General features: G+C 29.7%; 2 protein-coding genes across 2 annotated transcripts in view; both read left to right on the top strand.

Annotated features, from left to right (window-relative positions):
- LOC148236826 (ATP-binding cassette subfamily G member 4-like) overlaps positions 1-9,748 on the top strand; it is a 33,798-nt gene extending 24,050 nt beyond the window's left edge. Inside the window, exons 3-9 of the mRNA XM_088182757.1 lie at positions 5,487-5,676; positions 5,743-5,888; positions 7,526-7,764; positions 7,833-7,961; positions 8,032-8,442; positions 8,518-8,774; positions 9,314-9,748. Coding sequence (XP_088038883.1) covers positions 5,487-5,676; positions 5,743-5,888; positions 7,526-7,764; positions 7,833-7,961; positions 8,032-8,442; positions 8,518-8,774; positions 9,314-9,661 — 1,720 coding nt within the window. The 3' untranslated portion in view covers positions 9,662-9,748. The remainder of the gene's footprint in view (positions 1-5,486; positions 5,677-5,742; positions 5,889-7,525; positions 7,765-7,832; positions 7,962-8,031; positions 8,443-8,517; positions 8,775-9,313) is intronic.
- A 1,366-nt stretch (positions 9,749-11,114) lies between these two features.
- Arfrp1 (ADP-ribosylation factor related protein 1) lies at positions 11,115-12,266 on the top strand. Its single transcript, XM_088182542.1, has 5 exons — positions 11,115-11,364; positions 11,427-11,597; positions 11,667-11,748; positions 11,820-11,991; positions 12,058-12,266. Exons 1-5 carry the CDS (start codon positions 11,272-11,274, stop codon positions 12,149-12,151), a joined length of 612 nt encoding a protein of 203 aa, XP_088038668.1. The 5' UTR covers positions 11,115-11,271; the 3' UTR covers positions 12,152-12,266.
- The last annotated feature ends 111 nt before the right edge of the window (positions 12,267-12,377 follow it).

Below are 12,377 nucleotides of genomic sequence, written 5' to 3'. Positions count from 1 at the left end.
GGACAGTTAAAGCTAATATGCTATGTTAGACGATATCATTTTTAATGAAAGGCTTGACAAAAATAATACTGTAAATCACAAAAATAGGCAATAGAATGTTTGGAATTGATCTGTGCATGCATTGTATTATTTTATGTTACATCAAAATTTGTAAAAATAAGTGACTTTAACTGTTATTATTATATTGCCTCATATAATTATTGTGCAACAATATTAAATCTGCTTAATAAATTAGATAAAACGGTGTTGCAATAATTACAAAATAGAGCAATAAGAGTAGTTTTAAATACAAATAGGTTTACTTGTTGTAAAAGTATGATTAAAAAATTGGAATGGTTGAATATTCGAGAAATATTGAAGATGGAATGTTTTAGTATTTATATATGAGTTAGAAAATAATATGTTACTAGAGTATAACTAAAAATAGAGATAATTTAAGGATACATAGAATATTAATAATACTATCCTCAAATATGTTTCATTATATTCTGATAATGTTGAGAGGGTTAAAGGAGACATTGTGTTACATGATTTCAAATTATGCGATTTCGTAGTTTGGTGATTAAAAAAAAATTATTCATTGTTTTAAAGATTCAATGACCATGCCAAACTATACTAGTGAAGCTGAAATAGCACTCTATCAAAAACCATTAAAATTAGGATACCTTCCACAACAGATTTATTTAGGCGAACGTAGGGCATATATATGTATATACATACCACAATAAGAAAAATTAATTCTGGGTTTTAAAATTTCGTCAGATAGGTTGATATTTCTTTAATTGCTAAATAAATCATTTCTATGTTACCAAAAGTGAAAACCTACAAGTCTTGGAGAATGTTTACAAAACTACCTATTACAAGGAAATCCAAACGAGGTACATGTTTTTTAAAACCTCAAAACAACTCGACCTGGCATCAGCACCAAAAGGATTCTATACAGAAATTTCCCCTACTATATTAAATTCTTCAGTTGCTAATGGAAGATAAATATAAGAAAAGTGCTTGATTATTAAGAAAATCCTTTCTGTTTTAGATTGTTCATAATAAAAAGTATTACAGAAGACTCATCTGTCGATCTCAAAAACAAGATTTCTCATATAAAATATATTTAAAAACATGTATTTATAACCTTGGCATTCAATTCGCTTTAGGCGTTCAGTTTATCCTCAATGGTCTTATTTTTATTTAATTCAATGCATTTTTTTATTATTTTTTTAATCTGTACCGTTTTACAAGCGCTATAATCGTCTCGGGTGCTCGTGCACTAAACGAACTCGCACATGGCGTGCGAGCGGGACGAAATGAAAACAAGATGTTCTTTCCCACTCTATCCAACATATAGAGACAAAGGAAACTACCCACCGGTGCATCGAGTGCACGCGCACTCGCCACACGACATTAGTCACGAGGTCGTTCAGTGCACGCGCACTCATGGCGAACGTACAGTGTACTAAAAAGGGATACATGAACCGAAGCCAGAAAAAAAATTATCTGACATTTACATATAATATTTGCGTAAGATAGTGCCGACAATCCCTCTTTTTTTATGTGATTAATAATTTACTCATATATTGGTATAGTGATAGTGACTATACCATGTAGGTTCTATGACACCAACGAAAGCCCATAAAAAGCTCTTCTTTCACTGCATACCTTAAAGTAGCTTTTCTAAATTCCTTTTTTATATTGTATACAGGTAAAGAATTCTTCCACAAAATTACATCTCAAAAATATCGATTCATTGTCTTTACCTTTTTAATGATCCATATCTTCATAAAGAGATATTTAAAATATAAAGATCACACTATTCGAATATGAATACTATTTACGCCCAGCTTAACATTAAGCTTAACTTTATTTAATACAGTAGTATTTTGTGTTTTGGGTTATCCTGTACATGTTTTACTCATTTAATGAGGGCAGTGACTCAGATGCTTAAACATAAATGAATACTCATGTTAGAGGGTCAATATATTGTGGTTTTACTGACGTGACCTTCTACGCTGAATTTTTATTTTGTTTGTAGAAATGCAACAGTTTAATTATACTAACTATTTTATTATAATTCATATATTGTAATTAACTGCATATATATTCCTCAGACCTATTACTTCTTAACATATATTTAAAGCTGAAACTTATATTGACTATATAAGTGTGTTACTTTCTCTTAAAATTATTGAACAGCTTGGTATTATATATTTGCAGCATACTCATAGAAGTATATATACCAATATACCTGTATAAAACCATTAAGATAGACTAATATTTGAAAGACATGGGTTTAAATATCATATTACCTCTAGTGTTTTTAATATGTTATCGTGTCTGAGAGATCAGAATTAGTAATTATTATATAATTTTTCGGGTTTGAGGCCCAATGGATATGACTTTGTAGCCAGAACTAGACGCCGAAAAGCTGATAACAATTTATTAAGTTTTACATATATACCGAAGCAGAGTATTGTAGCGTTGTGTGTACTTTTCTCCGAGCGCTGGTGGAGGAATGGTCCTCTGAGGTTTCTTGTTGCTTGTCTCTGGAGCGTTTGGAACGTCTGCTCGCAGGAGCATTGTCTCCTTCGTTTGTCTCGTCGCCGATTGTCATCTGTGTCCGTCTGCTGCTTCGTCTCCCTGCCGTCTGTGTTTGGTTTTCCTGGAGTCAGACCTTTTGTACCGACGATTGGGGACGTCTCCGTCGAATTACAGCAATGCAGAGATCAGTCAACCAATTTTTGCGCTTGTATATTCGACCAACAAAATATATCCATTCCATGAAAGAGTGAAATTTGCTAGATGAACACATTTCGAAGGTCAAATAATGTAAGGGTTGAATATCAATGCTCTTTTTTTTTGTTGCCCGATGGCGTATTGTCTGCGTAAACCATAATGCACAAACCTTACATAAATTTTCATATAATTTCGAAGTCTCCTAACTCATAAAAACACGAAATATATGGTAATAAAAACCCGAGATTCTGTGATGTTATTATTCAAATAATGTTACTGGTTCAGGTGACCCATAACTTTTGCACACTACTGTATATTTATAAATATAGTAATATTTTAATTATTTAAATACATAATTTTTAGTGCTTAATATTATTTTATACATCGAATAAAACTCTCCTAAAATATCATTACTTTTAGATAATCTTCTAAACTAAAAAATTGTGTATAGTGTGGTATATAATCAACATTAGATGAGTTATGTTTATATTTTTTTACTACATAACATATCTTGAGACTAATATATTATAATCAAGCATTTTTTAAAGTTTTACAGTACTGAAAATTCAAACTTGTTCTAACAAAAATAACGTAAGTAAGTAAGATAACGTTTTTTTGTAATTTACGCAAAAGTAAATCAGATTTTGAATCTAGACGATTAACTATTTATTTCTTTATTTGACTCAATTAATGCATATTAGCTAACTTCACTCCTTGACGACTTACGTCAGTCGATATTATAATACTACAACCATGAATCTAAATGATTAAAAAATCGAACTTTAACACTTGATCTTTCAGATGATAGATTATTATGTAATTTGCTATGATTAATAGATCCGAGATAACGCGTTGTATTGTGCAAAATAAAATATTGTAATCGAATATCCGATTTATTTTCGCTCGTAAGATTTATACTTACTATTTTATGTGGTATCGAAATGTTGTAAAATGTCAAATAAACAACATTTTGCACGTATTTTCGTTCATATTAGTGTTAGAATTACTGCATATGAACAATCGAAATCACATTTAAGTATTTGTATCGATCCAAAACAATCCCGTAAAAAATCACACGTTATCGCTTTAAATATTCGGAATTGTGTGAATACTGCTCTCTAAACAATCGGGAAAATCCAATGCGAGATTTTATCTAAGAAGTATAATATGAACTTTGCTTGGGCGTTAATCCATTGGCAACGGCAAAATATTTATAGCGTGATCATCTCTTCATTATATTATGAATGGCTTCAATCATATTTAAAAATATAGTTTGTTTTGTCGATGGTTGCTGATAGTCGAATCCAAAAACTAATCGATGAAATAAAGTAATACTAAGATAAAATAAAGTAATCCATAATTATTTAGTTATTTTTCTGTTCTTTTCACAGAAAAAAATATCAGTTCATATATGCATAGTTATGTACTTTGAGTGACAATGGAGTACTTAAGATTTCGAGGAATGTCTGAAGTTTTGGATTTAAAACTTAGCTTCCAATTGTCATAGAAGGTTCTATATTGTAGACAAAAAGATTCATTTAACAAATGTCTTATGCGTGTACAGATAAAAACAGTGTTTTAGCAGTATGCTTGAAAGGAAATTTAAGTACAATTAACCTGAAATGTATTTTCTTTATATATTGTGAACGGCACATATAACGAAAGAATGTGTCTGACTTATCGTCAGACATGGAAAGTTAGAAAAACCCATTATTTCAGGATTGATGCAATGCATATGTCAACAGTAAAAGAGTTTTTACGCCTGTACTACTTCACAACAGAATGAATACGGAAGCTGTAATCATGAACTTTACAAAAAACGAACACTAACATTGATGCATATATATTTTGAGATAAACGCTAGACAAAAATATAAGACGAGCAATTCTGAGTGTTTAGATGTTTTGTATCATTCCATATCCATTCTCAACGTTCGCAGCATTTCATGAAGACGTAAAAATTGTAAACATCTAAACAATTTTAATTATAAAATGTACATTTTTTAAGTGAAAATAGATTTCCGGAGAATTATGGCTTACTTAAACATATGGTCAAAAAATTGCGACCAAATTATTGTAGTGTTTAAATGATACGAAGAATTTTCGTTTAATTTGTTACTCAAATTAATGTTCTCATGGTGGGAGATGTTTTTTTAATTGAATACTTTTAAAGAAAACATCACATTTATTCGATACCCTTAGATATTTTTGTCCAATTTTTCTTAACAAAATTTTTACCAATTATTTGAATATACAACTTATCTGGCAAGTGAAATTGAAAGACTGTCTTAAGAGTGCAGATTTGATAAGTCGAAAATATTCTCGGAGAATGAGAACCTTCTGAAAATATTCTTGGTTATAAAAAATCTATCGATGGTTTTACAGCAGTTAACAGATTGCAGACCCAATGCGTTGGCTCTGGGTCAATCGGCACACATACTATATGACCATCTAGATAAATATAGCTATTATTCATAATTTTTAGCAAATAAATTGCACTCTAACCTATATAACAAATGTATTTAAACATAAAATTAATTAAGTGTGTATATGCAATTAAATTAAATTCAATTAAATCTGATAGATAATTTTCAGTTTATCTACTACGTCATTATAAATTTATCAAAACAAGTGTATGTAATATGTTATCTTTGTTCTATTTCAACGAGTAATGATAATGTAATTTACTACTATAATATGCGAAAGTTTTTTACTGTATATAATAATTATCAATATATTCTTTATGAATATTTTCAGCTCTAAGTGGTCGGGCTCAATCAAGACTAATGGGTACGAGAGAGACATACGATGGTTTAGAAAGCACTCTTGTTACATAATGCAAGATGACCACCTTCAACCGCTGCTGTCGGTGCAAGAAGCAATGCACGTAGCTGCCAATTTAAAACTGAGTGCCAAGAGTTTCAACCAGAAGCAGAAGTCAGATAGAGTAAGTGTAGAAAGCATTTTTACATTTGCAATAATACATTTATCATAAATATATTTTACTTTACAGATTGCTAGTATTCTCCAAGCTCTCGGTCTAATTGGGAAAGTTAAAACTAAGACGAGCAATTTATCCGGTGGGCAAAGAAAGAGATTAGCTATTGCATTGGAACTCATCAGCAATCCTCCGATAATGTTCTTCGATGAACCAACTAGGTAATAAATACTTACATATAATTTTAAATAAATTATATGTAAGTAATTATATGTAAATATTATAAAAGTAAATCCACAAAAATCACACACTAAAAGTGGTTTTGAGAATTTATCACTATGACATTTAAATGTTTTAATATTACAAAAACCACTTTATCTATTAATAGATAAAACTAAAATAGACTTATTGATTTATTCCAATAATAGTCAATATAAAAAGTGAAATATGAAGCTGTTTTATTTACATTCAAAAATTAAATTCTTTTAAGATCTTCGGGCATATAAAACTCTATATAAAACTCGATAGCTTCTTTCTCATTTATATGCGATTATATTGCTTTGTTTTCCAGTATTCCTTGTAATAAGAATGTATCAAGAAATAAGATGGGCGGTATTTGTAGCACGTGGTTCTTAATTGTTGAGAATATTGGAGTACAAACCTCGGCATCTTGAAAAATTTACTTCATATATATATTCAAATGAAACTACTAGTTTCCGTACCCCGTATCGCCTGCATGTTGTTCCCAGCTAAACCATTGCCTTTATCACTTGACTATAGAATTTAAATTTTTTTATTGAATTATATAAGAGAAGCATTCATATTTTGAGTCAATAAGGGGCCATTCTTGTGGTTGATTTATTTCGTTGCGAAGACAAAGCGAATTGGGAATTAATGGCGAAAAGGTAAATTGCTGTAATTAATATGATTCTGGTAATAAACACATTCTTACTTTTAAATGTACTAATCAAGATCGTTGCCTCAACAACCAACCGCGTTCCATTGCACAGTTTTAATGGATCAAAATTCCTCAGTATCATAATAAGGACTACCAACCTTAAAGTCAGTTTGCGCTAAAGTAATTCACTTGAAATCACTTTTATTCTGTCTACTATTTAGTCAATTTATGTACCTGAATAAACTTGTTATAATTAGCTTCGTCTCTTGAAATAAGCAACTGATTTCATCGAATTTTTAAAGCTGTTTATTGTAGGTACTTAGATACTTTTTAAATTACGTTTAAAATATATTATCGATAGAAAAACTAATGAAAATTATGTGTATTTAGAAAGCCCGCTACTAAATCATTACTATATTGTTGTAATTTAAATATTTATCCAAGTAGAGTATGTGTAGTGGTGAATTGTTAAAGTAATGAGTATCTCTGATTTCTCATGGTGCTGGTTAGAGTCAGGTCGCCGGGTGTGTGAGTCAAACTCAACCTATGTACAACAATTTCTGTGTGACTTTTTATAAGTGACCATTGTGGTCACTTCCGATGATGACTAAAAGATTCTTATAACAATTTGTTTGGTGCGAGAGATAATAGCAATATTATTTTCTAGTTCTGGTTGAAGATCATAAATAAATAAAGGTAATCAGTGCAGTTATTAACGATAATGGTTTTTGAAAGTCTGCGTGGCTATTGTAAGCTTAATCGCTCTTCAAATTCCTGGATGTTTTGAAATAACAATTTCACTCGTGTCTTTGTTTGACAAAGCACTTTTTTCGACGGTCGCTTTCCACTGGCAATGCACTAAAAAAGTTTGAAGTTTGAGATAGACTGAACCAACTTTTGTGCGTTTTTCTTCATCTTATTCGGCACTTTTACTTTATTTATTGTATTTCTTGATTTTAGTGGTTTGGACAGCACAACATCCAGACAGTGTATAGAGCTATTACAGAAATTAGCTTGTGAAGGAAGGACGATAATTTGTACTATACATCAACCTTCGGCCCTTTTGTTAGACATGTTTGACCATCTTTATTCCATAGCTGATGGTCAATGCATCTATCAAGGAAGTATCAAGGGGCTTGTTCCTTATCTCGAAGAAGCGAGTTTCCACTGTCCGGAATTCCACAATCCATCCGATTATTGTAAGTATAAATGCTTTATAAATTCACCTGAATATACAAAAATATACTTATATAATTTATTATTTTAGTGCTCGAAGTATCTACAGGAGAACATGGTGATTTTATAGAAAAACTGGTTGAAAAATCACAGAACGGTAAAGATGACAGTTGGAGAAAAAATCCGAGAGAAAGTTTACAAAATCCATCAGTATATCAAAGTATGATTTGCATTATATAAATACAATTTAAAGTTGACACTTGTCTTTATAAAAGTATATTAAATTACAGAAGGAGTGGATAGCAGAAATGTTAGAACTCCTGTTAGAGAAATGAGCATTCCGTTGTCGCCATTTTCACCACCATGGTCACCATCGATTTCCTCACCGTCTTGGGAGCAACAGTCAAAAAATCTGTTGATGAACTTTCATCCGAGAAACATTTGCAAACCAAATCCGAGATACCCAACGTCGTTCTTTAAGCAAGTCTCAATATTAATTCTTAGAAATCTGCGAATGTTGACTAGAGATAGAGTCTTGACGTATATGAGATTTTTTATACACTTAAGCATAGCCGCATTGATGGGAATACTATATTTCCAAATTGGTAACGAAGCTCAGTATATGAGAGATAACTTTAATTTTATATTCTTCACTGTGATGTTTTTAATGTTTACTGCGTTTAATTCAATGGCACTTTCATGTAAGTATTATACGTACTTGGTTTTACTTATCTTACAATAGAATTATTTATTATAATATGTTATTATTTTTGCAGTTCCATTAGAGTTACCTATAATAAAACGAGAATATTTCAATAGATGGTATTCTTTGAAAGCTTATTATACCGCAATGATATTGTCAGATTTACCTGTACAACTTATATCCATACTTGTGTATGCTATCATAACATTTTTATTGACTGGACAACCCATGGAAGTCTTTCGCATTGCATACTTTACATTTATTTGCGTATTAATATCATTTGTTGCACAAGGGATTGGTGTTTTAAATGGAGCTATATTCAGCATTCAGGTAAAATTTTCCTTAAAATACATGTTTTGAGTAGAGTACTTTTTATATCTTGAGTTTATTTATAGAATAATGAACTTATATAACATTTAAAACGGGACAAAGTCAATAAAAATCGTGTATTTTCATTAGCTCTATAATATTTATAATAAATGATCACTGGTTTATAAGCGCTTTGAGCAAAACCTGCAATCCATTTAGTTCATTTCTTTGGAATTAATTGAATTGTCACCGATAGCACATTTTTAAACATCACATTGCACAACCCATATAAGTACAACGCAATAAACAAAATAACTAGGGTAAACGTCTTCGGATTTACATCAATTGAAATTTCATTGATTACCGTAAAGGAGAGTAGTGTTGTTGTACTTCTAACTATTGAAGAACTACACCACTGCGCTCAATGACTTTCCCATGAAGGTTTTATGAGTTCTATCTTCTATAATTAGATACAAGTATACAATTTGTGTGGACTTGGCGATATTACAATTTTAACAATTTATATGTTGCATTTTTATAATTATATTATATTTTTTCAGAACGCTGTTATCATCGGACCTCTATTTTTGCTGCCATTCACTATATTCTCTGGATTTTTCGTACATTTAAACGATGCACATCCTTATTTGCAATGGCTGTTTCACATCTCATTTCTCAAATATGGACTTGAGGGTGCCATGTTAAGCATTTTCGGATACGACCGAGAAAAACTGGAATGCCTCAGTGATTATTGCCATTTCAAATATCCATCAAAATTCTTAGCCGAAGTTGATATGCAATATGCTAGTTATTCTCATTCAGTACTAGCACTTATGAGCATTTTTATCTTAATCAGAATATTAACATATTTCGCAATTCACATCAGAGTGAGAAGTAGAAATTTTTAATTTTAATTTAAATGAATCTATTAATAAATTATATATGTATGTGCATAAATCACTATGATTACTTGATAAAATATTTGTGATGGATTATAATATTGTTTTTTTTTTCTCGTGCCATTTACTTATTCTTGTGTCATTCATCTTTATGTAATAAAATATATAAACATGTTTCACACATATATTTATATGTATTATAATTTTATACGTATAGTTTATGATGATTAATATATAAATAATGGTGATTGCATATACATATACGTTTTAAATAATACTTTTCTATAAATTCTATGTTAAATGAGCCCATTTTATGGATCTCTGATAATGTGTGTTTGAATAATTATTTTTTACAGTGATAATAAAAAGAAAACAACATGTGGATCATTCCAATTTAAACTTTAATATTATTTGCTACATTTTAAAGCTACCTCTTTACCTATTTAGCAATTACTTATTTATAATTATTATTAAAATGAGACTAGTGTATTTTATTAATATTATTATCATTCCATCCACTTAGTGTAATTTAGCAAATATAACTGCAAGAGATTTCAATGAACAAATGTTTTATATTTTGTCACTCTATTTAGGTTTGATGGTTCTCTAATTAGTATAGAGAAATTGTGTTGACTTGCCATTTTATCGTAAGCGAAAAATATCAAAATAAAAACACAAGATATATTTGTTTTAAATTAATGAGTATTTTTATATTTGTTAAGAAATATGTGATTTATTTATTAATATTTAATTATATAACATGTTTAAATTTGTATTATATTAAAAAAATTGTAAATAATTTGAAATTATTTTTAATGTATATATAACCTACTATTAAATATATTATAGTACGATAATAAAAGTTTAAATATTGTCACCATATTTTTTTTCTTGCTAAATATACTGTTTTTGATAATCGCATTATTTTATTGAAAAAAATGTGCTTTAATTTGTATTCATCAGGTATAAAAGAGACGTTTAGAGAACATCATGAAAGGTGAAGTCGTGTCATTTTTTTTCAGTTATTTGCAATTGTCGAAAAAAACGTGAAAATATACATTTATACTTCTGTACCTGAGAGGTAAATTTAATATTTTTTTGTAATAAATACAGTTAAATTCTCAGGTATAGAAAACTCAATAAATAATGCATACAAAATATATTATTATAATCATTTTCATTTAGCTAAACATTTTTATTTGAAGTAAGTAAAACATTAAATAGTTTAAAATATAGCATTAAAAACAAGTTTTATCCAATAATAAATATATACAGTACGGTGCCGGTCAGTGAAATACTTTCCCTCTCGATCGCTCGCGTGTTATCCATCTTTTTTAATTTGTCTTGTGTTACATTTTTAATTTTGTAGTCGTAAATTTAGTACACCCTTGAAGTATTTTTTTTATCAAAATAATATTTATAATAGCTGGGAAATGAATTTTAACTTTTAGCTATATGAATTCATTTTTAGAAAAATATTTTGTAGGCTGGCAGCACCGAACTGTCAAACTCGGGAGACGTCATTGGGTACGATGACTCCGATGCATATTACGACGCGTGTCTGAAACAATGAACGTTTAAATTACACTTTCGAATTTTTTTAAATACTTATAGCTGAAATGTATACGCTTCTTCATGGGTTTTATAAATATTTGGTCCAGAAAGACGAATATTGCATACTCATATTAGGTCTCGACAATGCTGGCAAAACGGTAAATATTAAAATTAATAATAAATACTTAAACGATAAAAATAATCTCAATTTATATTTTAGACGTACCTGGAAGCAGCTAAAACTAAATTATCAAAAAATTATAAAGGAATCAGTCCGAATAAAATTACGACAACGGTTGGTCTGAACATCGGGAAAATAGTTATCGGCGGCATACAGTTGAACTTTTGGGATCTCGGAGGACAAACCGAATTGCAATCTTTATGGGATAAGGTTATATAATTTATATATTGTTATTAAATAGTTTTTACTTGTGTAGTAATTGTTACTTTTTTCTAACAGTATTACGCTGAATCTCATGCAGTTATTTACATCGTCGATTCATCAGATAGAGATAGAATTTCAGATTCCAAAGAAACATTTGGTATTTTTATTAATCAATTAAATTATTTTCAGAAAAAACGTCAATTAATAATTTAAAAACTGTATTTTTAGATAAAATGATATCGTCAGAACATCTCAAAGGTGTACCGTTGTTGGTATTAGCAAATAAGCAAGATATACCCGACTGCATGGGCGTTCATACTGTTAAACCAATATTTAACCAGAACGCTCATTTAATCGGATCTAGAGATATTATGCTAATGGCTGTATCAGCACTGACTGGGTGTGTATAGCTTTACACTTACTTTATAATAATATATTAAAACTAATTTATATTATTTAATCGCAGGGATGGAGTCGATGAAGGAATTCATTGGCTCGTAGACTGCATCAAAAGAAATAACATCGATCGCCCTCCACGTAATCACGAAGACTCGTTATGACTAATTAGAAGTGATGTTATATATCATTCCTATAATAAAAATTGTTTTTAATATCTTAATTTATGTATTTCTTACTATTATACAAAATAAATTATAACTCATATTTGAAAACGCATATCAGAACCTTAATTACATTTTCGATGTGATAATTTTTTACTTTTACTACATCAGAAACAATTAAAAGAAGGAGGGAGTAACTGATAAAAATGCTGATAAGGTACGAGTA

This window comes from Plectrocnemia conspersa, unplaced genomic scaffold (genome assembly GCF_051122295.1).
Source record: "Plectrocnemia conspersa isolate PC_06_02 unplaced genomic scaffold, ASM5112229v1 ptg000003l, whole genome shotgun sequence".
In the NCBI taxonomy this organism is placed as follows: Eukaryota; Metazoa; Arthropoda; class Insecta; order Trichoptera; family Polycentropodidae; genus Plectrocnemia; species Plectrocnemia conspersa.
This window is presented reverse-complemented; position numbering and strand designations above follow the sequence as displayed.